This window comes from Petaurus breviceps, unplaced genomic scaffold (assembly GCF_028583685.1).
Source record: "Petaurus breviceps papuanus isolate PSGF00001 unplaced genomic scaffold, PetGlider_PUasm1.0 79, whole genome shotgun sequence".
Lineage (NCBI taxonomy): Eukaryota > Metazoa > Chordata > Mammalia > Diprotodontia > Petauridae > Petaurus > Petaurus breviceps.
In genome coordinates this window covers 2,281,791-2,305,731 of record NW_027186523.1, presented here as the reverse complement: position 1 = coordinate 2,305,731, position 23,941 = coordinate 2,281,791, and the positions used below count along the sequence as shown (strand labels likewise).

The following is a 23,941-nucleotide window of genomic DNA, read 5'->3' as shown; positions in this document are numbered from 1 at the left end:
AAGTTGCCTATATGAACCATACTAGAGAGAGGCAAGGATACTGAAAGGCAACATTTAGGCATTGAGTGTGACATCGTATTAACCTTTTTAATGGATATATGTAATAAAGTGACATGTAAATGGAGCTCAAGGGGAGATATGACAGTATATCTGGAAAAGGATAAAACAGTCAGTTGAATACTGGGCTATTATAGCAGTTTGCAAACCTTGGATAAACTCAGTCAGCGGTTGTATAATTGGTTATTCAATCCTGACCCTTGTTCACAGCTCAAAGCCAGGAACACTGAGACCTGTTGCCAATTTGAGTGAATATAGTGACTGTACTCGGCCAGGGCCTAACATTGGAGCCAGGCCTTTTCCTGTGGGCTGGTTTCCACCATGTCTGGGACTGGCTCAGTGACAGTAGCCCTTTTGTTGTGAAAGGCTGGCTGGTGCTCCCCTCCTTTGCAAAATGTCTAACAGCTACACAAATATAAGAAAATGGGAAAAGAGACTTACTGTAACTTTTCTTACTAAGTTTATGTGGACTTGTTGGTCCACACCCCCTCCTCCAGATTTTTTTTTTAACTAAGTAAAGCAAACTTGCAAAATTCCCTTCTAGATAGGAATAGTGTCTTGATGGCCCTTACCAGAATATAAGACGTATGGAGAAATCTGCAGTTTAATTTGGTTCACAGAAATGGATTCCTGAACAAGACATTTTTAGCTTTTCCTTCTTTCCACTATGAAAATTGTAGTGCTGAAAAGACGGTCTGTTCTGAATGTCTTCTATATGACTGAGGGAGATAGCATTTTTATAAACCTGTTGTGGATTTTACTTTATGCAACAAGCATCCCACCTTCTGTGCTCAAACCTACTGGAAACAGGCCAAGAGATATTTATGGACTTAGCCTAGCTAACAGCTCACTGTTTCTATTCTAGTAAAATTGGAAAAATAAATCAAAAAGAATTATGATTTGGATATGCAATATAATGAATATCCAGTGCCTAATTCATAAAGGAGCCTTTAACAAGCTTATAGTATTCACCAGCTAGGTGTTGTTCACTCATAGGATGACAGTTCCCATCTGCAATCTATTATGCTTCCATTATTTATTTTCTGTCATTTCAGCATTCTTAGAGGATATCTCTTCAGATAATTTGTATAAGCTCCCAAACAAAGTGAAGCTTTATTTTTTTAATCAAAGGTGTTTTGGAAACACCTATATGTGAAAAAATTGTGTAACTTTTGTTTGATTTTTTTAAAAAAATGTTTTATCCCCTCCCCAAGTATTTATAAAATACCATAAATAGCATATACATGGTGGCTGATTTAATGCATAGCTGCAATTCAATCAAGGGCCTTGGCTGAGGTCATAGAACACAAATAGGGGCAACACCTTCTGAGTTACAGCTTTGATAATATAGGACTTTGTTCCATTTATGGAGTAATTCTTCAAAATAGTGTGGTAACTCTGAGAGAACAATCCTAAGTCTCATAGGCCATGATATTACTGAAAAGAGGGCTGTGTTTTGTTTTTTGGTTTTTTTTTTTTTTTTTGGTTTTTTTAAGAGGAGAATGAAATTTGCAGCTAAAGATGTCTGGAAGGGGCCAGGAAAGAAAGAAGAAGAGGGTTATTAGAATAGAAACCTTGGCTAAACAATGGGGAAAAGGAGCACACTGATTTAGAATAGAAAATTAATCATTTGGAAAGGGGTTGGTTATTGTGAGGCAAACAGTTATAAAAAAAAGGGGGGGGAGTATTGAACTTGTAATACATGAGAAGAAACACTATGGTAGCTCCAACTGAGGCCTTTAATGGAAAATACACCCTGCCATCTCATTATAAGTACATCCCTGGGAGCCAAGCGTTATGAGCATTAGCAAGAAGGTAGTATTATGAAAAAAAATTGATTATAATCAGGCTTAATGTATCTGAGGCTTAATCAGAGTATTGTATGGGGGTAGCTAATATCATGGAATAATAGACTCTTAGGACTGGATAGTTTATAAGTATTGTAGTTTGTAATGTTTATCTGTGTAAGACTTTACATCCTGTTGGGAAAATGGAAACTTTTAATGGTCAAGAGAAGAGCACAGAGTTGGAGACCTGCCCCTATTAACCCTAGAAAATGTAACTCAACCTATATCTCATCATCTTAATCCCTCAAATATCCTTCCTAGTTTACATTACAATACTATATGGTATGCAGGGATAATGCACAAATGCCTCCTTTAGTTCAGTGTTTCTAATTTTGTGAATTGTAGGTGTCCAACTGGAGAGCCTAAAGCTGCTTGCTGTAGAAAAATGAATGCTTGAGATGCCTCATTAATTTTATGTAGCTAAGAGGCTAGTGGGCTTAAAGGATTTTGTAGTAGCCCCATAGAGATTGATTCAAATATGATTCAAACAGGATAGAAGGAACTTTCTTCTTTTCTTTTCCCCCACCCTGTGAAACTTCTGTTTTTTTTTTGGTTGCAACAATAATGGACTGAAATTTATATGAAAACATGAGTTCCAATTAATTTCCAATCAACTCCGTGTGTGTGTGTCTCCTGATTTGTACCTTTTATGCAGCTCACTTTATCATGGAATGTCACTGGCTCTCTTTGGGAATTGACTTTGGCGCTGTGTTTTCTAAGAGCACTATTTTACAAACTGATTTTTTTTTTAGAGAAAGGAGAAAGAAGATAGTTTATTTATCTCACCCAGAGCCATAAATTAAAACAAAATAAATGTTGTATAAAAATATATGTTGGGATTTAAAATACCTGCAGGCAAACTAAAAACATCGTTTCTTGCCTTAACTATAATGCAGTTATAACAATAATGAAGACTTTGATCCCCCTTTACTTGAAGTCTTAAATACACTTTATCTAAACCCACTTCTCCCAATGTGCCAGGCATCCTTCATCTACCTCCTCCAGTGTTCTTTCAAGGGGCCCAGATTTAGGAACAGATTAATGTTCTGTAGTAGAGAGCCTATCTAGTTCAAACATTTCCCTGAACCTTTCTGAAAGAAGTCATGTGGCAGGGTCCTTAGGGACCTTTATTTACCCCAAAGACAAATGCCAAGAAATGTGCAGAGCTCTTATATCTGACCCATGGTACACAAAAATAGACTGACTTTGAAAAGAACCTTCTAAAGTTCATGAAAAACTGCTCTCTGACCCCCTAGTGCAGAGAAGTGAGAAGGGTGATAGTTAATAAAATAGCTTTACATTTATAAGAAAACTCTGTCATATCATTAAGTATGGAAACTGCCAATATTTTATGAGTTCCTGGTTTGCTTTAAACATTCAAAATTATTTAATGTTAGACAATAATTAGAAAAGATGGTATGTAAGGTATCTAAAATCAAAATACTAATTCTCACTGATATGCATGTCTAGAGATATTGTGATTGAGCAGGGATTTTTGTTATTTTACTTAATGATAATCTGTATAATCATAGTGTGAAAAGGGTACAAAGTTGATTTCAAGAGCCTTAAAAATAGGAAAAAGAAATCTATTCTTTCTATGTCTTTAGAAATTATTCAATTATTCTAGTTAAACCTTCATATGTCTGTTTTGCTCCAAGTTATTAGATTTGAGGCAGAGTTCTGGGCTATGGCCAGTGGCTGCTTTTAAGACATCATTAAGAGCAGCAGAAGTCAAATTAGTGATGTGATAGAGCAACCTGTACTATTCATTTTCAAGGTACAGATTGACTGCTTTGTTGTCTGTCATAGCATCCTTCCCAGGATTAAGTCATTTGTTGTCCTGGCATTCCCTTAAAGACTTTTCACAAAGGGGAACTTTCTGAATAATGAACCTGTTATCCCATTCATTCTTTTCTGATCTACTAAATTCCTTGTAGTACTAGGCCACAATTCTCCCAAACCCCTACCCCAGTTCTCAGGCAAACAGAATTTGCCCTTGTGGATTGCCAGACATCTGGGCAGTTCCTCTTTCTCCTTTACTCTTTGTATTGATACTGTGGAAGAGCATTGGGGGGGGGGGGAGGGGGAGGGGGAAGGGAGAGGGGGGAGGGGGGGGGAGAAGGGAGAGGGGGGAGGGAGAGGGAGAAGGGTGCTTATGTGCAGATGTGTTTCTTGTATGAATTCACAAAATCTACAGTCTTGTATTTGCCGTCTTTAGACTTTGGTTTAAAAACTAATTTCTTCTTTATGAACTAGTTGATTTTTTTTCTTTAAAGCAATTGGGGTTAAGTAACTTGCTCAAGGTTACATGGCCAGTTATTTCTGGCTGTGGTGCTACCGTGTTTCCCCAATAATAAGACACTGTCTTATTAAATTTTTTTTGGACAGAAAAACACCAGAGGGCTTACTTTCAGGGGAGGGCTTATTTTAATGAACATTGACAGCAATTTTAATAAACAGGTAAATGTGAACAAAAAAATGTACCTTTATTCAATAAGCAAATCACTGGGGAAGAACAGGATGATGGCGCTCACTGCTGCAGCTCTGATTGGATGCAGCTCGGAGCGCGGTGTGTGTTTCATGGGGGGAGGGGGGAAGGATGGTGCATACAGAGGGTACCGTAATGTAGTGTGTAGCGCAGGGGACCACCTTCACTACAGTAGCAATCTCACTAGGGCTTATTTTCGGGGGAGGGCTTATTTTAGAGGAATCTTACACAGTAAGGGGAGGTCTTATTTTCAGGATAGGTCTTATTATCGGGGAAACACGGTAAGTATCAGAGCCCGGATTCGATCCCAGGTCATCCAGACTCTGGGGCCTTTGCTCTTACTCACTGTACCACCTGGCCGCCCCAATGAACTAGTTGATTTTATACAGTCCATGTAAAAGTCTCTAATAGTTCTTTATCACATCTTCATATTCTGAATATGACATCTGATGGATGAATGAACCTGAAAGACAGACTATTTCAGGATTAAGCTGGATTTTTAATTTTTTTCTTTCATTTTAAAGTATCAATATAAAATGTCATTGTGATAATGCTAAAACTGTAACATTTCCAAGGAAGAAATAATATACTGCCTAGAGAAGACTTCTTTAGGAGTAGGGGGTTGAGAGGCGGCCAGGTAGCACAGCAAGTAAGAGCACCGGCTCCGGTGTTGAGAAGACCTGGAGATCGAATCCCAGGCTCAGACACTTAGCACCCACCCAGAAACACCTGGCCATGTAACCTTGAGCAAGTTACTTAACCCTGATTGCTTTAAAAAAAAAGGAGTAGGGGGTTGATTCTTTTATACTATTTTGTACTCTGGGCAAGTGGGGTGGGTTTTTTTTTGGAATCATAAAGACATATTATAGTTTTTTCTGCCACACTTCAAAACATAACAAATATTGAATGATCATTTACTTATCTTTTATTTAACCCCCACATTGGTGATTTTAGAAGCATTGATTTTGAACTAGAATCCCCTGATTTTACAAAAGAAGAAACTGAGGCACAAACTGGTTAAATAATCTACCCAAAGTCAAGAAGGTAGTAAATAGCAAAGTAAAAATTTGAACCCAGGTCCTCTGACTTGTGATAAGAGTTTCCTTTCCATTGTATCAGTTTGCCACATTTTGGTTTAAGAATTCACATTTAATTCAAATGGAGGCTTTCAATAAAACTTCAAAGCATAACTAAAATGAGAATTAAATCTCAGGTTTAGGAATTCTATTCAATTAACCAAATTCAATTCAACCAACATCTATTAAACATGTATTATATATAATGTGCTGTGTTAACAAATTATTCTATAGTAGAATAGATACTTACTTTTCATATAACCACACCTCCTGCCAAAGTATCTTCTTTATAGAAATACATACTCCTTGTAGAGGAATTATTTAAAGTTATAGATGTGTTTGAAACTTGAATTAGCTTTCGATAAGAACAGATACCTTTCTTTTACTAAGAGAAATGTTTCACAGGTGATTGGGGGAAAATATATGAGTCATTTGTTTTTCCTTTTCAAATAGTACACTAAGAAATTGGAAATGTGTCTAAATTTTTATTGTTTCTGAAAATCTTTAGATTTAGGAGATTCTCACAAAATCTACAGTTTTCTGATGTAAATATTTACTAGTATCCCTGTAGCCCAAGAAATATCAATCTGTATGGGGAGAAAATAGAAATCAAGAATTCACTGAACTTCTGTTTCCTCTCCCCTTATCATTCCACCCAATAGCTAACACTAGGCATTTCACAATAATGAAAAATCAAACATTATGGGCAAAGACATACCTTAAAATGTTTACCTTCTGGCACCATACAACTATATATGGTGTACTATAAAGATTATGAAATTTGGCCACAAGAAAAGTATATATTTAAATCCTATATCCCGCAGTTGTTATTTGTGTGGTCTTAGGCAAGTCAATTAGGTTGCCTAAGCCTCTGTTTTCTCATCTCTAAAGTTGAAATAAAACATCTATAGCACCTACCTCACTGGGTTGTTGTAAGGACTAAATGAGGTTGTGTAAAAGGATTTGCAAACATAAAGCACCTTAACAAATGCTAACTACTCTTATAATAATAGTACTTTGCAAGTCCAAGGACTTGCATTAGGTCTTCTCTCAAGGAGGGCAACTATTTTCCCCTTAATTTTATTGGGAGTGAAAACAATCGAAATGAGAAGTCCCCACATGAGTTGGTAGCAGAAGTGGACATATATACTACTTGTGATGATACTGCAAATGACAAAGATTTTTTTTCTATTTCTGTTTGTCACAACCTTCCTTCTGTGCTCCCTTTTCTCTCTTTTCTCTTATCCCCTCCAGAATAAATGCTTCTAAAGAGACGTCTTCTAGGATGAATTATTTTGGTGTTCAGCACTTTTGTGGCATATAACATATTATAATCATCACCTGACTCCAACACTTGTGTTTGATTATATTGCATCTAAACTCACGAAAGTTAAATGTCATTTCAGAGCTGAAATGATTGTATTTACTCTGAAAAAGATACAATCCAAAATCCATAAAAGGTTACAAGCGAGAACAAATATAACAAATTGTTAAGGCAGATGGAATACTCCAGTTGAGAAGTCTATGTGCAAATCTTGATATAGTATTTGAAGCAAATCAAAAGATGACATTTGTCTTAATTTTAATCTAATGTGACGTACTTATTTCATAGAAATGTAAACTGAATAAGAACTAACCTTCTGTTCAACTGTTCTACTACCTGCACTTCACAATCTCCACTTTATCATAAGAATCATGTCAATTTTATTGTTCATCTCTTTTACTGGCATCTGGCAAACTGAGATTGGGATTTGTTTTCACATATGCTGTGATAGAGAAGATTCAGGATGTGTAGTTGTTTAGCATCAGGCTTTATGTGCTTTAATTCTCACTTCCAGTGGTAAAACATTCTGTCATATTTTAAAATATATTAGAATTCTTATCCTAATGTATTTTTAGCTGTTTCTTTTCCCATGTACTTTCTATGTCATTTATCTTCCCTACTACCACATTTTGAAGTGGTAAGAATTTTAAAATAAGATCCTACAAATACTATCATTAATGTTTTCCCCAATATTCTAGATATCTAATTGCATGGATATTTATTTGAATACATCCTTCACTGTAGGCTAATTACTTCATTTAAAATTAAAATATATATTTAAATAACCTATTTCTTAAATATACCGGTAGTCAAATGTCATTTATTCCAAAACGTATATCTTACTTTTTAGTAGGCAGTGACACATTTCCTTATGCTATAATAATAATAGCTATTATGTATGAATTTACTCCTAGAGATTGAAAACATATTTGCTTCAAATATACTCAGTTGTTTGGCATACTAAACACATTATTTATATTTTCTCCTTTTTCTTTTCCTCTATTTGTTTTTCTTATACTTACATGCACCGGAGCAGGAATAGCCTGACACATAAATACACAAACTTGAAAAAAATACTATTACTTTTATAATGTAGAAAATGACATTGGCTATCTTTTTTCTAAGAGCTTTCATGATTTATGAATAAAGGAGTGAAACTGGCAACAAAAAAATATTTGAAAAAAATGAAATCTTTCATTTCTCTATTTAGATACCTTGAAGAAATTATTCTAAGCATGTTTTCTCTTGCCTTTCTCTCCCTGACCTCATGTCTTTCTCTCCTTAGTCACCCTTTTCCCTCCTCTACTTTTTACCTTACATTTGCCCCACCCCCACCCCATCACTCCTTACCATGTAACTGATGGGTAGAACTTGATTCATATCTCCCCACCCACACTCTGCTGACATCATAAATTATCCAGATCCAAATGGACAACATTCATTAGCTGTGCACTTTACAAAAAGAGCCTAGCACAGGAGTGCTGCACTCTCCCATTTTTATTAAAAGTTAAAATGTTCTTGCTGTCAGGGAAAGGGGAGGGTGAGTTAGGCATGATAGAGGACAGTACTGCAGTGCTAATAAATAAAAATAATAACTATTACCATTGGTTGAGTGACCCGGGGGAAAGAGCACTACTGAGCCATTTGTTGTTCCCTTTCACTTGTCAACAGCACTGGCTTAAAAGCCTTAGCCATTGTTCTGGACCTAATAGCACCTGTTGGGATGATAGAAAGACAGCTGTCAAAGGGAGGTGAGGGGGGTGGGTAAGAGGCTGAGGGAAGACCAATGATTCGTTTGGTAGTATGTATTTTGGTGTAGCTTCAGTGGGATATCTTATATGGTAAACCAACAAAATGTAGCCTCCCTTATCCCACTACCCTTTTCCTCCTTTTTGTCAAGCTTTCTTTTAAGAAGAACATTTTGTGAACCATCCAAAAACTTAATTGAATGCCACACAGCCAAAGACCAAGTGTTGTGTGTTTTTCTCCCAGAAAAGAGTTTGTAAATCAAAATAAAATCATAGCAGTGGAAGTGGTTACTTGCTGATGAGAGTACAGATTACTGGTGGTTTTATTATTCTGATGAGCTAACAGTGAAATTCAAGTTTATACTACTTCATCTCTTTGAATTGGTACTCCTGGATTATTGCATGTTGGACAGGTGTAGTTATACATCGTATGAAATAATTTATTTGTAAAGTAGTTGTTATAACTTACAGGTCATGTTAGTGGTGAGTAATATTCACAGAGAGTCATTTTTCAAATGCTAATAAAAGTTGATTTGTTGTTGTTCAGTTGATTAGTCATATCCAACTATTTGTGACCCCATTTGTGATTTTCTTGGCAAAGGTATTGGAGTGGTTTGCTATTTCCTTCTTCAGCTCATTTTACAGATGAAAAAACTGAGGCAAACAGGGTTTAGTGACTTGCCCAGGGTCACACACCAGTAAGTGTCTGAGGCTGGATTTGAACTCAGGTCCTCTTGACTCTAGGCCTGATTCTATATCTACTGTGCCACCTAGATACCCAGGATCATGAAAATGTTACATTATGAACTCTTATTTGAAGAAAAGAAGCAAGAGCAAAGCTTAGTCTCAAAAAGAGAAGTCAAATGCAATTAAGGATTGTAGAGCAGTTAATTTCCTCCAATTTCCCATCTTCATGATGAAAGTAGTTATTTGGAAAATACTTAGCAAATTTAGTACTGGTACCAAAATTGGTGCTAATAACACCATAGTCAGTGGAGTTTTATTGAGAAGCATAACACTTTTAATAATAATTTTAATGGCTTTATAGGGCTAGGGCATGTATTTGGATAAGTTTTACTGGGTTTGGTATTGCATATTACAAAAAATTGATTGCAGATTTTTGAAAAAAAATGAAAACAAATCAGCAAGCCAAATTCCATTAATAAGCTCTTATTAACTTTCAATTTGAAATAAATAAGCATTTTGGCAATACCAAAACTAAAATATTTCCAGAGGTTAATTCATTTTGAGATAATTATATAGAAAAATAAAACTTATGGAAATCTTGATGTTTAAGAATGCCAGATGTTTTTCAGTTTTGTTTGTTATTCTTTGTAATATTTTCTGGAAGAACTTGACATTTACAGTGGCAGACTAGTGGTGATTAGCTAATGGAGATGTTGCAGTGCCTCCTGGCCTTTGGATTAAGAATAACTTTCTAGTCTTGTAGACATTTTAGAGTCCATTAAATTGCATTAATATTCACTATAAAAAGAAAGCAGGATAGAAATGCCATTATTGTCAACATGAATGTAACTTCTAGTAATAGATTTTCCAGTTTCTCCTTGGCTTTCTTCTTGAGAAAACAAAATCATGTCATCAGTGGAAGTATATGCATTTCACATGTTGCAGTTAGTTTTAAAATTTGAAAAAATTTCTTATTTTTATTGATATCTTTTATTTTTATATAATATTCACTTTTGAATCTTCACCCTTTCCCAAAGAACTATTCCTTTTAACCAATATCTTTAAAAAATGAGAGAGAGAAAAAAAAAAACAGGGTGGCTAGGTGGCACAGTGAATAGAGCACCAGCCCTGCAGTCAGGAGGACCTGAGTTCAAATTTGACCTCAGACACTTAACAAAAAACTAGCCATGTAACTTTAGGCAAGTCACTTAACCCCAATTGCCTTGCCTCCCCCTCTCCAAAAAAGAGAAAAAAGTTCAGCAAAACTACTGAGAGGCAACTTGATATAGTAGATAGTCTTGAAGTCAGAAAACCTAGTTTCAAATGTTGCCTTTCCTATATAGTGACTTGCCACCTTGGGAAGTCACTTACGTTCCAGGAAACTTTGTAAGACAGAGAAGCTGCTACCTTACTTTGGTGGAATAAGTTTCCTTACCCAGGACCTCCCTAAACAAAGTTATGGGTCTGTCTCTCTGTCCATATGAAAAACTACTAAATACATCAACCAGACCTATCAGAATATGCAGCCTTCTATCTCTATAGTTGCCTACTTATATAATGAAGTCTTCCCTAGTCACAGATCTTCTCAAGGGCTAAAGTTGATGATCATAAACATGCAGCATTTGCTTTCATTAATTTTCTTTGTTGGCCTTGCTTCCATTTCCATTGTTCCAATTATTTCACTCATTTTGCTTACTTCATTTTACATCACCTCATATGTCTGTCCAAGTTTCTTTGAATTTTTCATGTTCATAACTTATTAAAATGTAGTAATATTCCATTACACTCATGTATTATAATTTATTTAGTCATGACTCAATTGATGGGCATTTTATATGTAATTTCTTAAACAATAATTTTATTTTGTCAGACTGCCTTTTCACTTGTTCTGACTGAGACATTTGTGCTCATCCCTATTGATCACAGAAGATAATTTTGCTTTGAGATCCTCTAAATCTGGACTGTACACTCAAATGAAATTCTCACTGGGGGAAATCATACTTAAAGATTTATACATTTGAAGTAGTTGAAGTGGATATTATAGGATGAAAGTTTAGAGGGGATTGTTTAGAAAGGTGGACCTGCATATGTACATTTGGCTTCATAATTTTTTAATTAAATAAAGCTAAGCATGATACATACTGTGATGAATCAAGTATTAGGCTGTGTCAATACTTCTGACCATTACCATTTGGGTCCCAAGTTCCTCCTTTTTAAAACAGAGTTGGAGTAGATAATATGTGAGGTTTGTCTTTGTTCAAATTGATTTGCTTCCACAAACTTTTATCAAGATAGTTCTAAAATTCTAATTCTGTGTCATGAAAAGCCTACTTTAATAATTGTGCTTTTATTTCTTTTCTCAGTTTTGAAATTTAGGGACATCTTTATTATTTCTCAAGGTGTGAACTATTTCTTAAATATATAGCCTCTCACATGTCAGGAACAATGTGGTTCAATTTCAAGTAAAAAGAAGTGGGGAAAGTAGCATGTTACATGGAATCTGTCTACTGGGACTTGGTTTTAAAAAGTGGTTTTATGTGTGTGTGTTTTTAGAGTTACTTTATTTTTGATTGTTGATGGGCTCTTGAGCTGTGAATCGCTGCCACAGCAACTCAAGGGAAAACAGAAAAAACCTGGGATAGTGTGTAAAGCTACTGCACTGAAGCGAATGTGGTTTAATTCTTGGCACAAGAAGCCTGTTGGAGAATTACAGTATGCTGGCATGAGTCTCCTGGTCTCATTGTTCCAGATGAGGGAGTCAGTCTTAAGAGTGTTTGGCACTAAGGGGGAATAAGAGGGAGAGTTATAGGGAATGAACATGCCCTGAAGAGGCAGGATGCTGCAGTAACAATGGCTGGCACAGTTGGAGGGCCATTCACCCGTGGGTATTGCTACAGGCATTGATGCGAAGAAGCATATGTGAGCAAAAGAAGCAGGGGTGAAAAAGGGAAAAGACTGCAGTGGAAATGTATCAGAAGGGTCCCAGTGACCGATAAGTAAATAGAGAGCAGGAAAAAGACATGAGTAATCCAAATGGATTAATGTGAATATTAATTACCTACAGGGTTAGAGGCCATCTCCCATAATTTCTCTTAATGTATAATCTGTTTATGTTGTATTTATTGGCATTGGTTTATTTTTTCCTAATTTATTATAATCACTTCATCTAGCTAGACTTCAGATTTTATTATGTAGAAAGATTAGTGCTACCTTGATAATACAAAATTATTATTTTAAAATCAGCCTGATTGTAACATTTATAACTCAGTCCTTCAGTAAATACAGAATTAGTATTTGGAGATTAATTGAAAAGATGCTTATCTCTATTTGACTCACTGAGTCCCTATTTGTCATTCCCAGATCTTGGCAATAGTTTACAATAAAAGTTAATGTGTACTTTGTAAGTTTCAGATAAAGGCACCTTATTGAGAGAAACTAGACTATTGTTTGAAGTTATTAGAGAGTATAATTTCTATTCCTTGAGTTGTGTACTCCCACAGAGAATTTATATTCAAGATTGTTTTGTAAGGAATGTTTTCTGAGGAATTTCTACATATATGGAAATACATATATTATGAGTTCCATTTAAGTGCATAGAAACTGCATTATTTAATGTATATGTTGCTAGTTATTTGTCTCTAGTTTTGATGCAAAAAAGTTTATATCTCAAAGAAAATGCAATAAAACATGAGACAAATTATTACACAGAATATGACACCAATAATTTAGTTTCCGTTACCTTTTTCCTTGTAGAATAGATACATAAAGATTAATAATCCCCACAAAACATAACTTTGCGAAGTAAATCCCATGACCCCATGAAGATAAGTTGAAATTGATGCCCCCAAACTAAGAACTTTGTGCTGAACATCGATACTGTATAAAGAGAATTCCAAATAGAAATGATAGCATTTCAAACTCCTCAGAACATTTATGTGTGAATATAGAAACAGAGTTGTATGGTAGGCTTTTTTTGTTTCTGTTTGTCCATTTCATCAATGTGAGAACCGACTAGATGTGGAAGCTTCCACAACAGATATGCATCTACAACTCATTTATACTTCAATAAGCATTTATTCAGTGACTACTATGTGCCAGGCACTGTGCTAAGCTTAGGGTTATCCTATCTAGAAAAAAAAAAAAGAAGTGATTGCCCTCAAGGAGCTTTCAGTCTTATGGTATAAAACAAAATACAAAAGAAAGCTGAAAAGGAGGGAGGGAGAAGATACCTACCTTATAGTGTAGTATTAGAAAATTGCCTGTTTGCCCTTGATCATGATCACAACTTGTAAGTGTCAAAGGAAAAAATTGAACTTAATCTCTCTGAATTCAAATGAGTCCTCTGTCTACTATGCCATGGTATTGGTATTCTCATGAATATATTATATATTACAATACCTTTAACTTGAAATGGTTACACCTGGGGCAAAATTATGGTCAGGGGAAGACATGCAAAAGAAGTGCTTTGTCATTGGGGACAGAAAGGGACAGACATCATGTCATCATATGATGCTGGTGACCATATTATAGTTTTCTATTTAAAAAAATACTATTGATAACTAAGTGCTAAGGTCAATTGTTTCATTATAGGTAACAATCGAGAAAGTCTGATTACTAAGGGGGTGTGATGGAGTGTTAATATTTTGAGCAGGCAGATAGAAGCTTTTGATGAGGGAATTGAAAGATAGCTCAAAGCCACCACATTTCCCACCCACTCTATCTCCCAAAATCACTATCATGTATCTTGGTAGAGCTGTAAGGGTTCTTAGGGACCATGTTTTCCAACTCCTTCATTTTACATAGGATGAAACTGAGTGTTCAAAGGAGGAAAATGATTTGCCCAAGGTACATTCTATTCACTGAAACTGGGACTGCCCTCAGTTGACAACAAATGAACCTGAGTGCTCATAAATTCATGGACTTGCTAAAGTTGACAGGGACCACATTTAAATGCCCTTATATAACAGAAGAGAAAGCAAAGACCTAGAATTAATACCAGAACAGAGGTTAGAATTTGGTTTCCTGACTCCCAGCTCAACATTTTTTCATAAAGGTTTTTGAAATTTGATCTCCCTTGGGGAATGAATGGTATGTTCAGACCAGCAAGACTTGATAAAGTTCAGGACAAAGTCCTTTGAGGTTTACCCATGACCACATTCTCAGACCCCAGACTCAGTTTTAAATAACTTGAGAAAGTAAAGATTTGAGGAAAACAAGGTAACCTAGAGATAGGGATGGGGAAGAGGGGCGGAGAGTGGAACAGAGGCATTTCTGGAAAGGCATGATTTTTCACCATGGACTGAAGTGCCAGCTGTCTCCCCACTCCTCCACCTCCTACTACCTCTCTCTACAGCTGTAAGTTCAAAGACAGAAGAGAACACCTATGTCTGGAAAAGCATTTCCTTCTCCCAAGCATAGTCTCAATGATTCTGGGGTCTGAAATTACTGAATTGCCCTCTCTTCCCTTCACAATACATCCTCACACAGTCTCTCAAGGTCTAAGCCTTGGGAAGATTTCAAAAACCAAGGAAGGTAAAACTTTAAGATAAGGAAAATATTGTCTTGGAAGAGGCATGCATGTGCTCAGGAAGCCATGACTTTAGAACAGTGGTGGAGAAGCTGATTATTAAAACCATCTTTCCTACTCCCTGAAGGGTACCCCTTTCCACAGACTAATTACATGTAAGATATTCTCTCTGACTTCTGAGAGTTCTGGGATGCCTCCTCACCATAAATGAACTGTGAGGAATAGGAAGACTGATTGGCTTAGAGGAGAGGACCACAAGACCTCCCTCCACAACCCTATACATGGCCAGGGCTAGTGTCCAACAAGCCTCTGCCTCTGCCTGAGCACCTCCATCTATAGTCATGGCTCTATATTGCAGATATTTGTGATTTTATTGATGCACATACAACTTCTACCAATGCAGACTGCAACCCTTCTGTGTCTTTGTGATTTACTCTGTTCAAAAAATAATAGTAAAACTCACCTTGTAGTCAACCTTTTATTGGTGCATCTGTAACTGAGTTCTAGGAAGTAAGTTTTGTGAAGTAGTTTCATGAAGGTGAGGGGGAGAAGGAGAAAGGTAGGTGAGAAGGAAGTGAAGGCTATTTTAGAAGGAGTTCTAGTCTTGTATAACCTAGTATTTCTGGTCTGTCAGTTTAGCTTTCAAAAACCTAGAGCCACCCTTATGCCATGATGACTAGAGTAGTATTTTAATAGGGTGTATTTGTGTGTTTTTGTATCTTATATGTGTGTGTATAATGTATATATACTATATAAATATATATGTATGCACACATAGTCACACATATATGTATAGCCCTCCCCTAAATACAACTCCCCTATTACTACCACTAATACCACTAACTTCACCTTTTCCTCCTTTTCTTCCTCCTTTTTTTTCCTCCTTCTCTTCTTCCTCCTTTTGCTTCTTATCTTCTCTTTTTTTTCCTCCTTTGAACAAAATTAGCATACAGCATTTCAGAACACAGGATGTTTATTAGATCGCTACACTCCATCTTACACCATCAGCATTGCAACAGGGCTTATGGTTGTGTTAAAATTTCATATTACTCATGTTCACACATTAATGAACAGATGCATTGTTCCTATTGGGATTTTGCCATTTGGCCTTTCAAGTCTCTAATCATGAATTTCCAACTGAGATCTTTACTGTTCATAGGAAAAATTTGGTCATTGATAACATGACCATCCATTGCATTCATTATTCTCAGCTCATTTCATGCACTAGTAGAATCTGATTGAAACATTAGCTAGCCATAATATCTTACTTTGTTTTTGACTTTTAATAGATACACACAGTAGATATTTGTTGAAAAATCTAATGCTTCCCTAGTATGACACCCACAAAAAGAAAGTATGATCTTTAGAGGTTAGAATGTAGTCATATTTGAATTTTTTCCTTAACTTGCTTTGAGCTACTCACATAACTTATCTGAATCTTATTGTTTCATTTGGAAAATGGGAACATTAAAGTAATATGTTCCCTGTATGTTCTCTTGCATTTTTATATTGATCAAAAAATTAAGTATTGTATATTGACTTTGAAATTCTAAAGAGCTATATTTGTATCATTACTTCAAATGAATTTTGTTATTTTCTGTTGCCCTATAAAGTAACACTTTGTCAGTTTGGTTTAACACTAAAACTATAAATTAATTTTGGTTTTCATTTTTTTTCATTTTATTATGTGAAGATGACTCATTCATAAACAAAAAAGATCCCCTAGAATAATTTTGTTTTCCTTTTTACTGTGAAAAAAAAGTGGTATATAATTGTATTTATGTGTCCTCACTGTCTTGGTAGATTGTTGCCAGCTATTTTATTTATTTTGAATTTGTTTTTAAATGGAATTTCCCTTTCTATCATTTCATCCTTGTTTGTTTTATTGCTATATAGAAGGACTGAGAAGTTTCATAGATTTATTTTGTAACATTCTTTATTGGACCTATTAATTGCCTGTGTCTTTGCTGAGTCTCAGGAATTTTCTAAGTAAACCATTTTGTCATCTGCAAATAGGGACAATTCTAGCTTCTCTTTAGTACACTTACTTTTTTTCCTCTAGTCATTGATATGCTTAGTGTATTTAGAATCATGTAAAATGATAGGAGGGAAGTAACATCCTTGATTTACCCCAGTTTTTGTTGGGGAAACTATAATGTCTCTCCCATAGATTTATGCCATGCTTAGCTTCCATGGCAGTGTTCTTTAATGACACTGATTCATTACACTTTCTGGAATGAGACATATCTTCAATCTCCTCCATACTAGGCCGTCCCCTCCACTCTTCTCAGTATCATTTTGCATGTGCTTCCTGCCCAAATTTATCTTTTCTCTACTTTCAACTAGGTTGGATGGGGATAGAGCATGTCTAGTTTCTCCTCTCCTTCCACTGTTCTCTATGCTCAAGTAACATATCATTACTTATATCTCCCCCAGAATGTTTTGATTTCCTTATAATGGAGCATGAGATTTAGCTCTCATAACATTAGTTCAGTTCTTTCCCCTTTCTTTCACCCAACTTTTTAAGATTTCTTTTAATCTGGGGTAGCTATGTGGTGCAGGGAATAGAGCACCAGCCCTGGAGTCAGGAGGACCTGAGTTCAAATGTGGCCTCAGATACTTAACACTTACAAGCTGTGTGACCTTGGACAAGTCACTTAACCACAATTGTCCTGCCTTCCCCCCTCCAAAAAGACAAAAAAGATTTCCATCAATATTGAAACTCTTTTTCTCCCTTTATGACTCCTCCTTATTCATTCTTTCACTTCTTGATACAGTTTCTTTTTTGGTAGTCTAGAAAAATTAGAGTATTGATTTCTTTGCTTAGTCTTTTCATGATAATTATGCTAATTTACCTTTCCTGCATTTCTCCTTTGCAGTGTTTACAATTTTAATGCTTGCTTACTTCTTTCTTATGCAATTTTTTTGCTTATCTGAAAATGTCTCCAACATATCTCTTTTTCTGAAGGGCATCATTGGTGATAAGTGTCATATTTTCTGGATATGCTATTTTGTCTTGGAGTTTGAATTCTTTCACTTTTTGAAATATCCTATTCTATTATTTTCTCTAATTTCTTGGATTATGAGGTCATCTTACATTATTCAAATTTCATAGCCAAAGGAGTTTCTCATTGCTGCTTTTAAAATGTTTTGTTTTATATTCAGATTTTGAAGATTAACCACTACAAACTTTGTAATTTCGAGTGTGAGTTTTCATAAGTAGCCATTTCTGGACTCAATCAAAATGTTGTTGTTGTTTTTTCAAAGGTTCTAGATAGTGTTGTGCTATTTTTTCCTATGCCATGATATTTGGGCTTTACAATTTATTTATCTTGTTTTATGAATTTAATGTCCTCAAATCATCTTTATCTTCAAAATTAGTTCTTTAGCTTATATAAAATTTGTGTATCTTTTCAAAGTTTTCTTTTTGCCATTTTTTTCTACTTAAATAATTTTGAGTTTCAAACCTATAGTTCTTTTTATATAGGATATCCATTTCTTTGGAGAGATTTTTCACCTTGTGTTCTAAATTATCTAATCTGGTTTTTGTCTTAGTTATTTCTTAACTTGATCTTACCTTTTTATCTACTGTCCACCCTGATGACTTCTCTCAAATATTTATTTCTCTCTTGAAAAATTCTGAAATTTCTTTCTGTTGTTCCCTGATGCCTGCAGAATATCTAGAATTCTTTTTATCACTGGAACTTCTTGGTTCAGCTTCACTCTTTCATAATATGTATTCAATTTGTTATGACCTTTTGTGTAGTTTTACTCATTTTTTTCTTCTGCTTTTATAGTCTCACTGTTAGTTCACATGCTTATGAGTTTGAATTTTTTGTCTTTTAATTGTTTTTTAATATTCCCAGTAACTTGTTTCTGACTCCTTCATTCATCTCATTCATCCTTTCCATTGCTAATACAAGAAATTCTCTTCCTACACAGATCTCTGAGGCTGAGTGTCCTCTATTTGAGGAATTTGGGATGCAGAATGGTTTTCTGTGTGAAAAGAACTAACCCTAACTACTTTTCTTGATCCTGTTCCTTTGATCTTAGAAGCACTGTTTCCTCTGGCCATTTCTATGTTCTCTTCTTCTGTTCTGCCTTCCCCCCCCACCACCACCACCTTGCATATACACATTCCTACACATACCCAAAAGTTGTATCCCTTTCTCTCTTTATGACTGAACAGAACCTGTATTTTCAGCCTACTATAGGATATGGGTTGTTGAGACAAAATCATTTCATGAGGAGAATCAGGCATAAGCTATTTGAGCTGGACTTGAAACAGAAGCCTTGAGGTAAAAAGACTAGAAACTTAAGTGTTTCAGCTCTTACATATTATTCCATGATGATTTTAGCTTTTATGGCATTTATTTTTCATCTTATGGATTCAGTTTTAGTTTTTACAGAGTTGATGCTTATTTCTGGGGGGGGGGGCTTATTAGGTAGGAGAGTTGTTTAGAAAACAAGTTCAACTACCATCTTGCCCCACATTCCATTTTCTAACTAGAAATGTAAAATATCATGCATTTAGGAAACCATCTAGTTCATATCCCTCACTTTAAAGATAAGAAAACCAAAGTCCAGAGAGAGTGGTTATAATTTCTACAGGAAGTAGAAAGACTTGTATTCAAATTCAGTCTCAATTAAACTACTGATGCAAAATTTAGCCCCTTTTCCACTATCCCAGTCTGCTTCTCTGTATTCCTTTTACATGTACACGGTATAGTGAAATTTGTTTTTATTTTATTTTGAGTGATTAGAATATTATATTTTGAGCCAATGAATCAGAGGTGTTTTTGTTTTTTATCTGCCCTGTGATAGGCATTGTGCAAGGTGAAAGGACTTTGTGTTCTGTGGGAAGGGGAAGACAACACACACATATATGAACATATACAAAACTAATACATTGATATAAGATAATTGGAGAGCAGGGGGAATAACTACTGGATTTGAGGGAATGAGAAAGATTTTTATATAGAAGGTGGGGATGTACTCAGGTTTGGAGAGAGCTAGAGATTCTAAAGAGACAGCTAGTTGGAGCAGTAGATAGAGCACTGGATATGGAGGCAGAAAGACCTGAATTCAAATGTGACCTCAGATACCTCCTAGCTGAGTGACCCTGGGCAAGTCCTCTGTAAAATGAGCTGGAGAAGGAAATGGCAAACTCCTCCAATATCTTTGCCAAGAAAATCCCAAATGAGGTCATGAAGAGTCAGACACAATTGCACAACAAGAAGGGATTCTAAGAGAGGAGTATAAAACAAGGAGAGAGAAGAAAAGAGTGTTGTCAGAACCACTTGAGTTTAAAAGCACACACACACACACACACACATACATACATACATACATACATACATACACACACATACACATTAGCCTGGTTAAAAATATTTCCTTGGAGATTTAGTTTCCTCATTAATAAATTTAGGATACTAAATTTTAGACTGAGAGGATCTATGAAAATCATCTAGCACAATCCCCTCATTTTGCACTGAGAAAACTAACACCTAGAATTAAATTGTATTTAGTTCAATTCAACAAAATTCAGTTAAATTCAATTAGTATCTAATGAGGGCCTACTGTGTGCCAAGCACCATGGTAGACACTAAGAATGATAAAATCATAAAAGAAAGATTAATTGATTCCCCAAATCATACCAGTCATAAGTAGCTGAATTGGGATTTGAAAGAAGCATCTTTTATCCCGAATCCGAACTCTTTACCATAGCAGGCTCTTATTCCTAAGAGAGTTGTTATGAGAATTAAAAGAGATAATGTATGTAAAAGATTTTGCAAACTTTTAAAAGTTCTGAGAAATGTTAATGTTCATGATGATGATGACCCTTCTCTCATCCTGATATTTTTGTCATCATTTATCTATGGATTTTTAACTATAATTTCTGATATATCGTGTTCAAGTATCTTTAGGGTTTGTCTTTTTAAAGGGGCCATTCATTTGTTTGAGGCTTAAAAAAATAATGTACTTCAATAAAGTTGTTATACAACTAAGACTTATATCTTTATAATAGTCAATAAAAGAGAGACCTGGAGTGTTCTGCAGGTTTCAGAAATCAGGCTACTGTTCCTTTAACTCTGCAATTTAGACAGAAGACTTCTGTTTCTTTATGAACACACTACAGTGAATATTTTGTCTAGCTGCAGGGGAAAAACTTTGTCATGGACTTTGCAGACAATAGCCTTAAAAGTAAAATGGTCTGCTTTTGGTGCCTGGAGGTTCTGTAGGCTATTGTTAGTTCACAATGAATTTCTATTGCTGCGTTCCTGCTTTGCAAAGGTTTGTTAGCTTTTAATGACTGACAGTTATTCTATTGCACATACCACATTGACTGCACCCTGTATACATGAACCTCGAAAATTTTTGAAGAGTGCTAGGAAAAAAAAGAAAGAAGCGATGATGTTTATTTGACCTACCCAGATAGGTTTTAAAAATGATTTCCTTCAAAAAGTGTTTACTGGGAAAGTACAAACTTTGGGAGTATTTACAAAAAAGTGTTTAAAGTAAAGTCATTTAAGATCATGAATAGTAGCCTTGTTTACCATGAACAATATTTTATCTAACTCATTATTATGAAATCACCTCTATAATTTAAAAAAAATGTAGGAAAGAAATTTGGTTATTGAAGAAAAGATGTTACAGATTTTGAAGAAAAATGTTAGAGATTATAATTTAGTAGTGAAGACTTTTGCACATACAGATAGAAACAATTTTGATTTTTAAAAATTTTAGAGGTCATTGTGTACATACAAACACAAGAATGCACATATAAGGGTATGTGCATATATATGTGCATTCACAGCATGTCAAACTCAGTTTCTCATTTTCCATGAACCTTTTAAAATTAAAGGTAGAAATGTTTATAAAGTATTGTTACTTTTCCATGACAAATCCCAGTGCAGTTTTGTTGCAAACTCTTTACAGACTTTGGGACACTAATTGTTGATAGCTTTAACTTGGGGGTCCGAAAAAGTAGGAACGTTAACCAAATGAGATAATGAAGATTCCTTAAAATGCATTTTACTGTGGGGAAAATTAACCAGTTTCTAATAATCACATGGTCCCTAGGCCAGACGGTCCCTTTGATAAGTTAACATGTACTCCCTTTATGCTCCTAGTAGGGGGTAAACAAATGTCTGAACAAATACAAATACACATAAACCCAAATGTGGAGAATAGCAGTGGATGTCTTAGATCCAGATAATAAGTGTGAGTATTGTTATTTAGATGGAGCATACTGGGACACTTATCTTTTAGTACACTCCATTTTCTAACTGAATGCAGTGCTAATCGTGGTATTGAAAGCCATTGTAATTGTGTACCCATCTAAACGCTGACAAGAATATACAATTACATTGTTTGGAATTGAGTTTAATGTTTCTTTCTGAATTTTATTAGCATTTATATTTACTTATACATTACGATTGAACACAAAAGAAGAGGCTACAATGCAAGAGTTTCTGAGATACAAATATCAGACCTATACACAATCTTGAGGTCTAAAATGTGCATTTCCTCTAAATACTTCTGCCACCATTTTTTAAAGGGAATGATGTAAATCTGAAATGAGCAAAATAATGGGTTTCCATTCTAGGAAATACTTTCTCTCCGGATTTTACAATTTTAAAGAAGCTTTTTTTTTCACACTAACTTAAGGAAATTGCTTACAATATTCGTGTTACTGGCAAATTTTTCTTTAGTGTGCTTACCAACACCACGATGTTTAGGCACACATTATAAAGTGGATGGAATTGTAAACACACAGAGGGATATAATTACATGTAGCAGATTTAAGTGCTAATTCTTTTACCTTTTTTTACTGTGCATTTTATCAACATGATTATTTTTTGACTGCAGACTAACACCCTGAAACTGACAAGCAGGAACTTGTTCACTAAATTGGAAAACAATGAACTGCAGGTTTATATGTACCTATTGTCATACAGAATTAGTATGGCTTTGTTCCGCAAGAGGGAAAAGCTAATGATTTTGAAACAGCAGGTGACAAAAATGCATTCTTTTTTCCTCCCCTCTTATCAGTTTGTTGATGAAGTCATTATGAACTGGGGCCCTGGTTAGGGATGGCCTTATTTTTAGCAGATAGATTTTTAATGAGCTCTTTTGTAAAAACAGTCATGTTGATTTTCTTACTTCCCTCCCCCCCCCCACCCCCCTCTTCACACAGAAACTCCCAGTATTGAAAAGCTCCTATCAAAGGACTGGAAAGACAAGCTTCTTGCTATGGGATCAGGGAACTTTGGAGAAATAAAAGGTAAAATCTCTGGGATCATCTTGATCCAAAATGTACCAAAATGAAGATGTTATTTACATTTCTTAATGGTGCTAAAGAGCTTCTACTTTTGTTTTCTTCTGCATCTTTATTATTTTCTGTTATCTTCTGCAATCTCTTTCAATGGTGGTTTTCATTTCAAGCTTGAGAGACATCAAGACCATCCCTTATTTTTTCTTTGCAGGTTATCAATATTATAACATATATAGACACAAATATATATGTGTATATTTTTTCTGTGTATATATATATGTACTTATCAACAGACACAGATATACATTCACATTTCAGACTTTTGCAATTCTTTATTTAAATGATCTATAAGAATAAAATTCCATGAGAAAAGATGATTTTCGTAAAGTCTATATGTGGAAAATGCACAAGTATATGGTTTGTGTTCAAAATCAGAATTAATGAATGTTACAGAAATAACAAAATGTTTTACATACATATTCTTGAAGATTGTGTACACAAGGGCTTGGTTTTACTTGAATTAGTAATTAAATGAAACTAATAGAAAGATCCTGTGCAGATTTTTTTAAAATAGAGAACAAGTTCAAAAACAGAAGTAATCAGTTGAGTTTTCATGTCCAGTTTATATCAACAAAATTAAGGGAAGGGGAAAATGTATTTGTCTATTTATATCTGATACAAAATTGTGATTTCTTCCAAATAGGATTAGCTTCTACTAAAGATAAGAACAGTTATTCTATATATTTAGGAACTTAGTTCAAACACTCATGCATAGAAGAAATGTAATAAATGCTTCTTCAATTGAGTTGAACTAAAAATAGATAATAATTTATCATTATTACATATGATATATTACATATGAGAATTATCTTATCCAGAAATGCTATAAATAAGTCTAAAGTGTCA

At 35.0% G+C, this 23,941-nt stretch overlaps 1 protein-coding gene and 1 long non-coding RNA gene across 2 annotated transcripts in view; one reads left to right on the top strand and one right to left on the bottom strand.

Moving 5' to 3' along the window:
• Positions 1-8,312, bottom strand: part of LOC138175787 (uncharacterized) — a 90,367-nt gene extending 82,055 nt beyond the window's left edge. Inside the window, exon 1 of the long non-coding RNA XR_011172090.1 lies at positions 8,143-8,312. This is a non-coding gene — a long non-coding RNA (uncharacterized lncRNA). The remainder of the gene's footprint in view (positions 1-8,142) is intronic.
• The window catches only part of LOC138175785 (transcription factor SOX-5), a 503,395-nt gene that overhangs the window by 230,387 nt on the left and 249,067 nt on the right, over positions 1-23,941 (top strand). The window contains exon 5 of the mRNA XM_069106265.1: positions 22,958-23,044. Within this exon, the coding sequence (XP_068962366.1) occupies positions 22,958-23,044 (87 nt within the window). The remainder of the gene's footprint in view (positions 1-22,957; positions 23,045-23,941) is intronic.